Raw genomic sequence first — 15,532 nt, forward strand, 5'->3', positions numbered from 1 at the left:
ATCTGCCCAAAGAAGCTTAGAACAACCTGAAAGAACTCATCTTTCTCAAAACTCCAGAAAAGTCAAAAGACTGCAGTAACAGGGTGAGCAACAAATCAATACAAAAGCTTCCTAAAAGTGGTAGGATCTTGTGTTGCCCTGACTTGCCCCTCCCACCCCAACTGGCTAGACTCAGAGCCAGCACACACTCCCACTGCAGATCTCTGGTCCGGGTTCCAGAGGGAGAAGAGTAACCCCCATGCACATACTGGGAACATATATGTCTCGCACAATATGTCTGTGATGACCTGAGGGACTTGCTGTCCCAGAACTTGCCCTGTGTGTAAAAAAAAAGCAGCACATAGCCCCAGATAGCTGCTTGGGGCAAGGGATACCTGGCTGTAGGACATACAGTCTAACTGCCCCATGAGGAAACTTCCCTAGGGAAGGGAGGACATTCCTTTACGGGGAATTCTGAGGACCACATGCGCATGCCCAAGGCAAGATACATATGCAGAAAAGACCAGAGAGGTCCCTATGCTTTGCCCTGGAGCTATTCTCTAAACTCTTTGGATGGATAAGCCCTGAAGGAGAGCCCTCACACAGGTCAATCTGCAAGACTGGGAAAGGTGTTTTCTCCCCGCCCCCCCTTTTTTTGTTGTTGTTATTGTTGCTAACTCCTGGCATTCAAGGAAAACTCTGTCATAACATTAGCTGGATACAAGCTTAAGGAACAGACACTTCAAAGTCTAAATACCAGTGATAACACATTAAAATATCAAAATGTCCAGTTCCAACAAAAGATTACAGGAAGTGATGGCCCAGACAAAGAAGATTAAAGCATTAGAAACTCATCGATGAGGAGGATAGGATCTGGGACTTCCAGACAAAGACTTTTTTTAAGTTCTCCTAAATATGCTCAAAGAACTAAAGGGAAAACATGGGCAAAGAACTAACGGGTATCAGGAAAATGATAGGTGAACAGAAAGGGAATATCAATAGAGATGGAAATTATGAAAAGGAACCAAACAACTGCAGACCACAGTTACAGAAATTTAAAATTCCCCAAGAAGGGTTTGACAGCAGATTGGAGGTGACAGAAAAAGAATCAGTGGACTTGAAGGTATGACAATAAAAATCATCCAGTCTGAAGAGCAGAAAGAAGACTGTATGAAGAAAAGTGAACAGAGCCTGAGGCACCTGTGGGACACCATCAAGCATACTAAAATAGATTGTGGGAATCCAAGGAGAAGAAAGAGAGAAAGCAGAGAATATTCAAAGAAAACCTGGCTGAAAACTTACCAAATTTAACAAAAGACATGAATATATGCATCCAAGATGCTCAGTGAACTCCAAACAGGATAAACCCAAATAGAGCCACACCATGCCATATTAAAATCAAACTATCAAATGCCAAAGATAAACAGAATTCTAAAGTCACAAGAGAGAAGCATGTACAAGGGAGCCTCAATAAGATCAAGTGCCAATTTCTCATTGGAAACCGTGGGGAAAGAAGGCAGCGAGAAGACAGATTTAAAGTGCTGAAAGGAAAAAATTGTCAACCAAGAATTCTGTATCTAGCAAAACTATCTTTCATAAATGAGGGAGGAATTAAGACATCCTCAGATAAACAAAAGCTGAGGGACTTTGTCACCACTAGATCAGCCTTACAAAACATGCTAGAGGGAGTTGAAAGTACACTAGACAATTGACTGAAGCCACATAAAGAAATAAAGATGTCTGATAAAGATAATGACATGCGTAAATATAAATACTACTATTGTATTTTTGGTTTGTAACTCCACTTTTTACTTCCTAAAGGACCTAAAAGGCAAATGCATAAAATGTAATGATAAATCAGTTGTTTTGGACTCAGAATGTTTAAACGTGTAATTTGTGACAAGAACCGCATAAAGGTGGAGGTATGCAGAAGTACAGGGACAGTCTGTGTCTACTAGTGAAGCTAAGTTACTGTCAAAGCAAATGAGACTGTTACAGAATAAGGATGTTAAATTCAAGCTCCATGGTAACACAAAGAAAACAGCAGAGAATATGCAAATTTATAGAGACAAAGGAGAGTGAGCACAGGTTACAAGGGGTGGGGGGCAGGGTCAATGGGGAGTTAATGCAAAATGAGTGGAGGGTTTCTGTTTGGGGTGAAGGGAAAGTTCAAGTAACGGATGGTGGTGAGGGTCTTGCAATATCGTGAATGTAATTAATCCCACTGAATGGTATGCTTGGGAGTGGTTGGTGTGGGAAGATTTGTGTTGTATATATGTTTGCTACTCAACCCTACCAAAAGAATGTGTAACCTTACTTGTCTTTTGTGTTGCATAGGGCTTATTTTTCAATTTGACCATGTGCCCTGCTTTTGTAATCAGAATAAATTGTTAGCAGTCAAGAATCAAGCTTCTTATTTCTTTATGTCTCTTCTCATAGTGCCTGGGACACATAAATGATGCTAGAAAATGTGGCTGACAGCTGGTAGAAATCCCGAGACTTCCATGTGCAGAGACCCCTACACATTTTATCAAAGGGCTCAGGCTCCCATCCTTCAGGGTGATGGTGTCCATCTAGTGCACACCTGACCTGGAAGATAGCCCTTCCCTTAAACAGAGCCACCACCTACAGTGTAGAGTGGCCTCCAGGACCCCAGTGGGGACCATCCTTAGGTTGATGGCTAAAGGAGCACAATTTTTCTCAGAGATTCAAACTTAAACTTTTATTTCTGCTCTAGTCCTTGGTCCACTATGGAGAGACCTAGGCTTCTTACACACAAATCACATTTAAAGAATCCATGTTTATCTTGTTCATTTTGGCATAAAGCCTGAAATGAAGTCTTTTTTTGTTTCTTTCTTTGCCTGAGATTGTGCCATCTTTACAAATGGCTAGTTTGGGGCTTTCTCAAGTAGGCTTCCCATAGGTAAGCTTTGGCTTAAGGCAAATGTGATTAGAAAAGTAAACCTACCTCCCCCACCCCACCCCCAGTATGCCCCAGTTTTAAAAAATCCAATAATTGAAAATCCACTTACCAAAGGATAACCTTGAAATACCTATATGCGTTCCTTGCTTTACAAAAGGATTAAATGGGGGTCATTTCTTAGCACAAATAAAACACAATTTCTACACTACCTTTCCTGGTATTTTAACTACATAAGCATACATTCCTTACTTATCCAAATATAAAGTTCATTTATATTAAATGATAATTTTAGCTGATATTCTGAATTATCTGCATATGGCAGAGTCTATTAGTTGCCTGTCAATATCCACTCTCCCCTTCTATATTGAAAACACTCCTGATAGTTAGCTGGAACCATAGCTGCCTAAAATACAAACTACATTTCCCAATCTCCCTGTAGCCAGATCTGGCCTTGGACTAAGTTGTAACCAATGAGATTTAAGTAGAAGTGTGGTGAGGCATCAGTTCTACCAAGACACCTTTTTTCAAGACAACTGGTATGTGCCCTTTATCTTTTCCTTTCCCTCTCTCTTCCTGCTAATTGGAATGTGGATGAGATGTCTGGAGCTTGGACCTTGTTGCATTACTGGCAGAACAGTAAGACATCCTATGCCACCCCTGTTGGACTTTTACATAACTAAGCCACAGCCTAGACCTAACCTTACCCACAGCCAAACCCAATCCTAATGGACCCCATTTCCCTCCATTAACTAACACAATGCTAATTTCGGACATGACCCTACTAACAGTGAGTGTTGAGTCAGCCTGGAAAAGGTTGGTGTGTGGAGGGAGGGGAGCATGTTCCTACCAAGTTCACTATCATTCCACTCGGAAGTGGCCACACCCTAAATGAAAAGTCACATGCACTTCTAAGAGCCAGTCTTCTAACAGGCAACACTGCAAACTCTGTAGGACCTAAGCCACATGGTTCTTTAGCTCTCCTGTCACTGGAAATTGAGCAGTTCTTTGTGCTTAAGAGACTCCCTTGTTCCATCATCCTTGCAGGACCTACCAATTATTTCACCCCAGTTTCTGAACCTGTCTTGCACATGCTTTCTTCCTGACCTGGCAGCTTCCTCAACACCAATTACACCTCTCCTTCTGAAACTCTAAATATGCTGCCCTTCATACAAGAAAATAATGCCAGTAAGACACTAGCTTAAGACTGTTTTTCAAGGTGCTGGGATAGATGGGCACTGAGGTATTTTCTCTCTCTCAGCCCTATGACCAACAGCACCGGCTGGAGAGTCGGTGGCCAGGACAGGCCACAAGGTGTGGTCAAGGAGAGAGCAAAACCCTGTAATGTGGGCTTCACAGGAGTCACTACAGCTAACTTGCCAGAGACATGGCATCTCCTCAGAGAAACTATTTTTTGGCCACTGACCTGACTTCCTCACTTTGGAGCCCCTAAGCCCCGAGAATGCAATTTTCACATTTTTCAGTTTGTTCCTAAAACTTCACCCTTTATCTTTGCCTGTGTTCTGCTATGGGCACCCTTGAAAATATATGACATTTAGTTTTGGGTCTTTGGCCTCCTTTTCCTAAACCATTCCTCAGCACTTCCACCAATTCCCCACCTCCTTCCATGTGCCAGGATATCACCATTCTAAAAAGCTTTTATTTATTAAACACTTACTATATGCCAGGCGCTGTTCTAAGAGGTTTTACATGGATTAACCTTGTGGCGTTGATGCTGTTAATACCCATTTTACAGAGGAGAAAACAGGCACTGAAAGTTAGGGAACTTGCTCAAAGTTACAAGACTGGCAAGTGGCAGAGTCAGAGTTAATCTTCAGACAGCCTAAATCTACAGCCCATGCCCTTCATCACTTTGCAAGCCTTCCTCCCCAATCCGTCAAAACAGACCCGCGAGCATCTGAGAATACGGGATATTCCTCCCTCCACTCCTTGGCGTCTGCTGTTCTCTGGAACACCCTCCCCATGTCTACTTGACGTCCTTCAAGGTCCAACCCAAACGCCACTTCTTCCATAAAGTGTTTTCTTGACTCTGTATCCTCACAATCCATTGCTCCTTGCTCTGTTTTATAGCATTTTCTCTTGTACATCTGCTAGAGAATGCTGCCAATTTATAATCCTTGCACCTGTTTAGGAGACTGAGCAATTTGAGAGCAGGGACCAATTCGTCTAAGATTCCCCACTGCTCAATATCCTGCACTGCCCAATAAACTTTGGTTGAAGTCTCATTGATGTGTAATGGCTAACAGGGCTTCATATGTTACCTTTATCATGGGATCTATTTTAACAAATTCTTAAGCCAGGGATTCAAGTTACCAAGACAACATTCTAAGAATTAGCAAGTATTTTTCTGAATAGCAGGGGCCTTACTCTGCTCCTGAAAGCCTCCTGGGGAAGCTGCCTACTTGTAAAGCTGAATGTGGTTCTGCAACACCAGATAGTGTGAGGACCTCCAAAGGAAAGAACTCGGTGGTCTCCTTCCCCTGTATCTGCAAACCCACCAATCCCACCTCCCCCAGGTCCTAGAACCCACGTGAGGAAAAAGAGTAATATTGGTGGAAAAAGAGTTGAACTGAGATTCCCAATGAACTGCCCAGAAGGTGAAATCATTTTCTTTCACAGGGACAGTGGCTGCAATCTCCTTGCCTGGCGAAGGGCAGAAGTGGGTTCTCACAGCATGCCACCTGCCTGTGGGGCCCAGCCAGAAAACTCTTCAGTTCTTGCCAGCTCATCTCAGGGCCAGCACTGGGTGAGCTTATTGTGTGTGGAGAGGCCTCTTCCAAGTGCTCCCCCAGCTATAATTAGAATATTGCAAGAGGATTTATTTTTAAGAAACACAAGCACTAGGATGATGATTCAGCTGGGTCTGCACTTGCCCAGAACCTTTCATCAGCTCCAGGGCTATAATTTTAGACTGAATATATTTCTCCAAACCCCTCCCCAATCCAAACAAGGGAAACATATCAAAGGATCTGCTTCATGAAAGGCTCTCTACTGCCTTCTGTTTTAGGGGACAAGGGCTAGGAGATTCTATTCAAGTTTCTGTTGAACTCACTTTCCTTTGACTCACTTTGTGGAAAGAGGAAGGGGGCACGTCTCTCTGTACAAAAACGGAAAACCCCAGCCTCATCTGTTGTCACATAAGTGTATCCAGGGTGAGCTAGGGTGAAAGCTGGAGGGTCTGGTCCCAGGTCCATCCTTTACCCCAACTATGGGACTACATTCCAGGAGCAGAGCCACTGAGTCAAGCTGCAGCAGAGGGTGTTCAGAGAGTGAGGCAGGATGGGGAGGCAAGGGTGGCAGTTCCACAAAGAAACTATTCTGTAGCAAATATTACAACCTACTACTGCTACCTAAACCTTGATGGGGATAGTGAACCATTTCCTCCTAAGTGTGCCAAGTGTCACACTGAATCCTTCACACACTGAGACAGCCTCAGTGCCAAGGAAGAGCTTAGATGGACTGGATGTTGACCTCAGTGAAGCCACAAGAAGCTTCAGAACAAAAAAGTCATGGCAGCTTCTTGGGGACCCAAGTGAGGGTATCGCCACACCCTGGAGCTGCACATACAAGCAGGCGCATATGTGTGCAAGACTGGGTTTAAAAAAAGCAGTAGCGGAGTTTCTAGTTGGGTTGAGGGAAAGTTTTGGTAATGGCTGGTGGTGATGGCAGCACAACATTGTGAACATAATTAACAGCACTGAACTATACACTTGAATGTGGTTAAGAGGAGAAATTTTAGGTTGTATATATGTTATTAGAATAGGTATTTAAAAAAACACACATAGGACCATACATAGGTTCACCAACAGTGAACCCTAATGTAAACCATGAACATGGTTCATAGTACAATTATAGAAATGTCCTCTCCTCAAGTGTAACAAATGTACCACACTAAAGCCAACAGCTAATAACAGGGTGGTATATGAGAACTCTGTATTTTATGCATGATTTTTCTGTAAACCTACAACTTCTCTAACAAATTTTCTTTTAATTAAAGAGAGAGAGAGAAAAGAAAAGCAGCAGCAAGCGGAATGAAAGCTTTTAGGGTCTATCTAAGCCACCAGCCCCTTGTCTGTGCCTCTGGCTGAGGCATCTGCTCTCCTCAGTTCTCAACACCCCTCCGTCTGTCCGGCTGGGCACAGGATGGATCTGAGGGCCCAGTGGCAGCCATTAGAGTGGGCCCCTGAGGCTGACTTGCTATCTACTTGTTGCCTAGAATGTATTAAGCAGCCGTTTGTGCCAGGTACCTTGCTCGGTATTGGGGTTACCAAGACAAATAATAGTCTGTGCTTCAATGGAACCAAAATTCATTCCCTTTTTCTGATGGAAATTTACTTCTTGTTCCTCCCTGACAAGCATAAGGTACAGAGACACCGTCCAACTGGCCTTAGAGGGTTGGGCATTTGGGGCTGCAAGACAGGGATGCACAGACCATCAGTCAGTCAGCCATGCTTCTTGCTGGTCTCCCTGAGGTCACAACACCTTAGGGTGGGGGCGTGCACATGCTTGTGTGTTTGTATGTACTCACACACAATCACATGCACCAGGACCAGCTGAGCTGTATTCCTTAGGGACTCAGGATTCTAGAAAGGGCTGTGTGGTACAGGTGCAACTCTTACATTAACCTCTTAGTCCTCAATGACAAGAGCATGGAACAGTGTAACTCAGGGGTGGCATTAGCTTAGCATTTAGAACTTTAAGTAGAGAACTCCTCCTGTCAGGTCTGGCAGAAATCAGGTCAAGCCACGCTCCAATTTAGGATTTGTGGCTAGTTTGGGTAAGCCACCAACACCAAGTGTAGCCTCAGCTGGAGAAGCACTGAGTGGAGAGTGGTTCATTCACACCTGTCACCCTCATTCAAGGCCAGTCGGGCTCTGCCCTACGTTCCTTTACTTCCAGGACTGTAGGCACCACTGCTGGCAGCTGCCAGACAGACAGCTGGTGTTGCTATGTAAGCAGAGAGGCCCCAGCCAAGACAGATTCATCTTGGAAGAGATTCTCCAGCCCTTTGCCCGTCCCTTCAACGTCTCCCTGGGCGAGATGCTCTGGCCAGAGACCAGAGGCCACTGTTCGAGACTCAGGGCATGGCTTCCAGACTCTGAACTCGTGTCTTCCTGTTACCCGGAGGCCCTCAGCTCTCGGGACCCTGACCCTGACTATCCCTTGTGTCAGATCATGGAGGCTCTTCTGCTTAGGCTGCCCGAGGCAGTCTTTCCTGAAAAGTCTCAGCACTCCACTCTTGGCTTCTCCAAGCATCCCCAGGGATCCTGGACCATGTGAAATTCCATGGGGAGCCAAGATAGGCAGTCATCAGACTGGGAACTGAGTGTACCCTCTCCGGTCTTTTGGAAAGAAATTCTCTTATCTTCTTGGAGGTTTTACTTTTCCCTCCAGAGCCTTCTTACTTTTCTTTGTTTCCCCTCTGCCTTCCACCCTAAGGAAGTTTCCTGCTTTCCACCATGGGGGTATTTTCTTATTTGGGGTCCAAGGAGAATGAGGTTCTGGGTCCCATTCAAAATACCTTCAATGTGATTAGACAATGAAACCAAATTTTTTCTCTATGACTTCCTGAAACAGCCTTGCCCTCACTCAACCAGATGCCTGGAGCTATGTCATTTTTCATGACAGAATGGAGCAAGAATTCCATTATCCAGCTTGTGGCCCTGCAGTGAAAGGAGACTTTATCTTAAGGCAGGGCTTATTAACCTCAGGGACCCCAAGGGTCTCCAGCAGGGTGAGCAAAGCCCGTAAGAGCCATGAGCTGCTGCAGAGTCCAATGACAAAGAAGGGAAATCAAAGAGGGAGAAAGGAAAGGAAAAGAAACCTGCATAGCTAGGAGGAGAGGAGAATGGACAGAGGTGGAAGAAAAAAGTGATACAGGGGAGAGAAGACAAAGAGGTTCTCATGAGTCCTCAGGACTCTTGCCCCAATTAAGAAGAATGTTCACTCCATTGGTCACTCCAACGAGCATGAGCTGCTTTCATGCCAACACTGGCAGCCCAGCCAGGAAACTGCTGTCCGCTCACTCCTACTACACCAGGCTGCAGTCACAGGCAGCAAGCCAAGAGTTGTAAACTGTCAGAGACGTCAGAGATGGAGAGGTCCTCAGAGAGGACCTCATTCATGTTTCTCAGTGGGGGCACTGCTGGCATTTTAGGGTGGTCCTGAACTTTGTGGGGTATTTATCACCCCTGCCCTAATGGGGAGCACCTGCTATTGCTGTATTAGGCAAAATCTCACCCTCCCACCACATTTCTTACTCTTCATCCCCAGAGGACAGTCCTGGTCCTGCTTGGTAACTCCTGGGAGTGCCCCTCAGTGAAAAGCGACAAGGAAATCGAGGCCCAGGGTTGTGAAGGAGTTGAAGTTCACGGAGGGCCTTTTAAACACGGGGTCCCAACTTCCATCTCCCTGTCTCTTTAAGAACCACAGGAAAAACCCTGACTGTTCTGTGAAGATGTTTTTAAACACTCCTTGGGGAGCAGAGTACAAGAAAGGATTCGTGGGTGGAGGTTGGGAAAGCCCCCATTTCCCTTCTGACACTTTGCCTCAGCTGATGCTAGTGCAAGGTTGCTCCATGACCTCCCACTCAGCTGACTCTCTTCTGTCAATCCAGTGACACTGATCCTCCTTTCTAAAAGGATTATTCAGACAAGCGCAAAAATGGAGGAATTCAGGGCTGGAAATACCTCCAGCTGTTGGGAGGAGGTGGATGGGAATATAAAGCCACTAAAATTATCCACACAGACAGGGGAGGGGACTCCACAGCTGATGGGCCTCTTGCCTGTTATGGTAATTTGCCACTCTTTGGGCCACTCCCAAGTGTCATTACGGCACCCAACACATTTAGAAATGACTTGATGGCCTTATGTCATGCTGAGATAATAATCCCATGATGGAATCACCAAACCCTTCCTAGTCCTGACCATCCTACAGTAGGATTCCCAGAGTGTGGGGGAGTTGCTGGGTTGTAACCATATTTGTCACTTTCTCATTTCCTTGCCCAAAGCAAGATTACCTGGAGAAAAGCCTGCTTGGTGGAGGCCACAGACAGAAGCTGAGAAGTTGCTTTTTACCAGTCATACCTCTAGGAATGAGGGTGTCCTGGGTTCTAGTCTGGAGCACTGGTGGAAGCTGGGATCTGGAAAGGGAGGGAGGGGCTCTGTACTTCAGTGCTTCTTTTGGTTCCCAGCTCGCACTACCCTTCATCTTACTCTCACCTTCACTTAACTCTCATCTTCAGCATTTCTCTTCCCTCTCCTCCTACATGGTAGTCCCTGCAATCCCTTCCCCAGCCCTGCAACTCCCAAGTCAGGTTTAGGAGGAACTGGGGAGAGCATCTTCCCTCCTCAGACCCCCTCAATCCATTTTGAAATCTTAGCCAAAAGAGTTGCCATCTAGATTCCCCTCCTTACTTCCAAACACTGGGAAATCAGAAAAGAAATGGCAAGGGCTTCTGCCACCAAAATAATCACGGTCAAACTGGGTTTGTGCATATGAAATTGTCCATGTGAACCCACAAGCCACCTGGACTCCCTCTTCCCACTTAACATTTTCATGATCAAACTGTCCCAAGGCCTACCTAGCCCTTGTGAAGAAAAAAAAAAATCAAAACTCAATATTCTGATCCACTGAGAGGAGTTCTTAGGAGGACTCCTGGGAATCAATATTTTAGCCAGGAGAAAGGCTGTGGGGTAGGGCATGGATGGGTCTGGGCAATTCAGGGGCTGGTTGCAGCCAATCCTCACCATTTATGAAAAGCTTATGTTTTCACGGAACCACACAAACAGTCACCTCCATGCTCCTGGGGCCTCCCCCACTGCAGGATATGGGGGGAGGAGGGGAAGGAAGAGAACCCCCGGCTGCCTGCAGATCTTCCTTCCTGACCCCTTTGGTGACTGCTCCCTTCTCCCTACTTTTTCTCCCATTCACAGGCCCACTCTGATGCTTCAGGGGGGCAGTTTGACCTCAGAATGGAGGTGAGGAGGTGAGCAGGGCCCAATACTAGAAGGTAGCTTTACACACCCAACTGAGCAGCCCACAAACGGGCCTGCCCCATCACATCCTGGTGATCACAGGTCACAGCATCTCCTGTTCTGGTTTTTGTTCCTTTGGCCTCCTCAGGGCCTTGTCCTCACTTCTTTTTCTCTTCTCTGCTCTCATTTTTGTTTCCAGCTCTCATTTCAACTGTCTCAAATGCCAGGTCTGCGTTTTCAGCAGTTTCTGGAACATTACTCCTGTCCTCAGAAACATCTCAAATTCCACAGTCCAAACTCACCTTCTTCATCCCCTCTTTTCAAAAAACCCCACCACCATCTAACTTATCCTGACTTCTGCCCCACAACTAGTTTCTAAGACCTTAATGGCAATCACAGTAACTTTTTCTGGTTAAAAACTTAACACACCTCTGACCAGGAAGTTCCTCTAGGTTCAAGTCAAATGGATCCGACATGAATCACCTTAAAAACCAAAAGCTGCTATCCTATGCATAAATCCTTTGCATGCTCCAGACTCTAGGGTCTAGAGGGAAGAGTAGGACTTCACAGACTGCAACTTTTGCTGGAGATTGGGAGCTTCTCAGGGAGAGGCTTAGGCCCCCTTGGGCTGAAAGGATAACACATCAGATTAATCAGATTAAAAGAGCCCCCCTCCCTGCTTTATGAGCAACAAGGTTCCTATTTCTGGGTCACTCTGTGCTAACTGACCTTCTGGGAATGGTGTACATGTTCATGGTCCTCTGAGACAACTGCCATATTGTTTGGCGACAGCAATGAATGGATGTCTGAATCAGAAAGGATTACAGATAGGGTTAGGGTCTAGGTCGGGGTCAAGGGCACTGATCAGCATAGAATTAAGGTCAGGAGGTCACATAAGAAGGTTCAAAGCCATCCTTTTCCCTAAAAAGACAAACCTATGTGGAAATCATCCTAATTCCCAGGAACACTCAACCCTCCCAATTCCTTAGTTCTCCCTTCTCAAGCCCTGGATACCAGTCATTTCAGCCAAGGCCATTCTGGCTACAAACGCTAACACCTGGGATTGGCAGTGGGACGTGGCATGGGACAAGGAGGAACCTTCCTTGGAACTGAAAATGCTGAGTCCTGTCCTGTTCTTCTCAAGGCAGAAGCCCCACGACCACCTCCCCAGGTTCTAGCCCCAGCTCCATCACTGACCAGCGGGAGGACCTAGAAACAAACCTTTTTGTGCTCTGTGTCCTTCATCTGCAAGTGAAACTTACAAACCTTCCCTACTTATCCTACGGGATTGAGGGGACAATAATAAAGTGCTTGTATAAAGGCAGTTCACCATTAACAAAGCACTCTCGTTGCATGATCTCATGTGATACTACCACAACCTTCAAGATAAGCAAGAAAAGCATTTTTATCTTCACTTACAGATAAGAAAACCTAGGCCCACTAAGGAAGAAGGACTTGCCTGGGCTGCATGGCTAACACGCAGGAGAGCCGGGCTCCACCAAGACCTCGGTACACTGGACCAGTGGGCCCCCACATGCAAAGAGGCTCATGTGACACGGCATGCTGCTATTAGTAATAAAAGTATTATTTTTTCCCAGTTTAATTATGGCTCGAACATTTGCCAGTGGATTATCACTGGTTACTCTGGGCGTCCTCAGCATCTCCAATCTGTCATTTCTTAAGTGGGTCAAAATCGAGTCAAGAAGTAGGTGTTGAATGACTAGCCTCAGGGTGAAAGCAGGGCAGGGAAGAGTCCGCCACAGAAGAGCATGAGCTGGTGGGTGTTTCTGATGCCACCGTCTGCTGACGGTGCTCACACTTTGTACCAAGTGTAGAGGATGACGGGAAAGTTCACACGTTCTAACCACCCCATTTTATGGAGAAGAAAACTTACACCCAGAGAGGATACACGACATACCCAAGGTCACAGGGCTCTTGAGTAGCCGAGGGTTCCAGAACCCAGGTTTCCTAATTCTAAATCCAGTGCTTCTTCCACGCTGTCTGATCTGTGAGCTATTCTTCATCTCAGGCCTTCTGGGGCTTCTCCCTCCATCTGTGTGTACAACTGACAGTGAAGTATGAGCAACGAGGGTGGCGTGCACAGTGGGTCCCTTTCCATAAGAGATGTCCACTGAATGAGGGGCTGTCCTCTTGGAGATCCCTGTCTGGTTCCAGTGCCATGCCCAGGACACAATTTTGTCCCATGGGCCAGAAAAGCTCCAAGAATGGGCGTGTTGGGCCCTGAGGTGGAGAAGGGGAAATATTACTCACGATTTGTCTCGCCTGCCAAGCCGCCTCGGGGGACTTGCCTGTCTTCTGCGGGGGGACAGGGATTTTCCCCGGCTTCTCACTTGGGTAGGAGAGTGGGCACTTGCAGGTTTCAGGATCTGAAGGAGATATAAGGAGTCACCCACTGGTTCCCAATGGATCTCCACCCCCAGGTCTGCCCCACAGCCCAGGAGCCCAGCCCCAACCCACTTATGAGCCCCTGGTTTAGACGGCCCCTGAGCAGGAAGGTTTCCAAAGGAGAACGTCTGAGACATAGATGTTCTTCTCACATCCTGCCCTGGCAAGAAGCAAGGACACGATTTCCCAGAGGGCTCTAGGGATGAGCACATTGCACCTTTTCCTATGGTAGAGGGAGGAAGAGAGCCCAGTGCCTCAAACTCCTAGGGCTGTGTTTGGTTACTTGGCAAGTTCCTCTCCTCTTGAAGCAGCTTGTTCTGCCCCTGACTGTCCCAGCCATGCACGTGCACAGAATGGTTTCGATTTATCAAGAATCTCTCCTTCAGCATGCAGAGTGACGGCGACCAGTCCCCAGGGCCTGACCGTAACCAAGCCTTAAGCCAGCATAATCCCTTTCCCCAGTGGGCCCCAGCTTATGCACAGGCCTTCTCTCAGTGGCCCCACAAGCCCTGGGGGGACAAGAACAAGGGGCCTCATGTCACCTTGGAAACAAAACTGATAGAGGAACAAAGGGTTTATGAATAGTCTATACAGGGCCAGAACACCGAATGCTCCGATTTTCTATTGTGACCCCAGGTTGGAGTTTTATGCCAAATGGCTTCACAATTTACAAAACAGAGATATAATGTGATGAGCCTATGAAGTAGATTATAAAGTAGGGTGAACAGGTGGGATTATAAAGTCCAGGTTTACCCAGAACTTTCCTAGTTTGAGGACTGAAAATCTTGTGTCCTGGGAAACCCCTAATTCCAGGCAAAATGTGATGGTTGGTCACCTTTATAAAGTCAAAACAGAAGAAAACTAGAGCTTCAATCTAAAATGACTAGCATTTTAGATTTGATTTCACAGAAGGAATTACAGGCAAAAACATACTTTAACTGTAACACATAAAATACTGTTAGCTTTAACTTTTGAAGTAGTGTGTACAAGGAGAAACTTTAATTGTCCACATCAAAAAATAAATGACTTACCTTTTTTGTTTTAATAGGGTGGCGGCCATGAAGCAAGATAACCTCAAGAAACTTTGACCATCCCAGATACACGGGGATGGGGAAGAGAAGAGAGAATGGGGAGAGACTCACCTTTTCTTCCCTGCACCTACCTTCATTCTCATGTCCCTGGCATATTTCTCCAGCTCCTTCCTTATGTCAGCCCTCAACATCTTTGAGACATTGAGGACCAGCTGCTTCCACTCAATGGGCTGGAAGCTGTGAGGCTCGTGGGGGACGTACAGCCCAATCTTGACCTTCTTGACCGTGTGCAGGTATTTCTTATAGGAGTCCTCAAAGTCAAAGATGAGGTCACTTAGAGTCCGAAAGGTCAATGGCTTGTCCATCAGCTCAGCCCTTCGGCTCATGCCCAGGGAGCCATAACGGCCATTGCAATAAATCCCCAGCACAACATGGTGAAAGTAGTTTCCTGAGAAGTAGGTTTTAAAGCTGATGGGGAATCGCTCGATGGAAGGCTGCCCATTGGTTAAGTATCTTAGACAATCTGAGTCAAGGAAGAGAGAAGAGGCCTTGGAAATTCACAGAGCCTTGGACTTCCAGGAAGGGAAAGTGGCCCACAGGGGACACTGCATCCACCCCTCTGCCTCTGAATTTGCCCACATCTAACCTGTCCGGACTAATCATTTTCAAAAGTTTCACTTGATATCTTCAAGCACCTAATGGTACATACCAAACCAAAGTAATATGGGACAGAGAAAAACTTGTCATCCTCTTTAGTTATTAAATAAATGCAAAATCAAACAATAACAAGTACTTTATCCTCCTTGGCTTTATACAAGGAAAGAGGAGCTATTGACAGTTCTTTATGCAATTGGAATGATGCGATTTGACCTTAAACATTAATTTGGGCTGCAGCACATGGGACAGACCAGGAACTGGAGGCCATTGCAATGGTCTAGGTGAGAAATGAAAACCCAAATCAAGACAGAGGCAATGGAGATACAAAAGAGGAGACAGACTTGTTGATTATCAGGATGACAATGGGAAAGGACAGAAGGGCGGCAGAATGGGTCAGACCTTCACCTCGTCTGCTCCTTTAGTTGACCCTGACACACCCAGGCCAGCACCCTTGGGGACCACATAGAAAGCTGCCTCCAGCTCCCGGGCCTCAGGGCTCCCCACAGTCCCCAAACCAATTGGTGTCACACCTTGGCTCACTT

At 46.2% G+C, this 15,532-nt stretch overlaps 1 protein-coding gene across 2 annotated transcripts in view; it reads right to left on the minus strand.

The window, feature by feature from the left end:
- The window catches only part of VASH2 (vasohibin 2), a 37,673-nt gene that overhangs the window by 4,759 nt on the left and 17,382 nt on the right, over nucleotides 1–15,532 (minus strand). For both annotated transcript variants that reach the window (XM_037824191.1, XM_037824183.1), the window contains exons 6-7: nucleotides 14,465–14,846; nucleotides 13,168–13,283 (exon numbers count right to left, since the gene is read on the minus strand). In XM_037824191.1, coding sequence (XP_037680119.1) covers nucleotides 13,168–13,283; nucleotides 14,465–14,846 — 498 coding nt within the window. The remainder of the gene's footprint in view (nucleotides 1–13,167; nucleotides 13,284–14,464; nucleotides 14,847–15,532) is intronic.

Source organism: Choloepus didactylus, chromosome 2 (assembly GCF_015220235.1).
Source record: "Choloepus didactylus isolate mChoDid1 chromosome 2, mChoDid1.pri, whole genome shotgun sequence".
Lineage (NCBI taxonomy): Eukaryota > Metazoa > Chordata > Mammalia > Pilosa > Megalonychidae > Choloepus > Choloepus didactylus.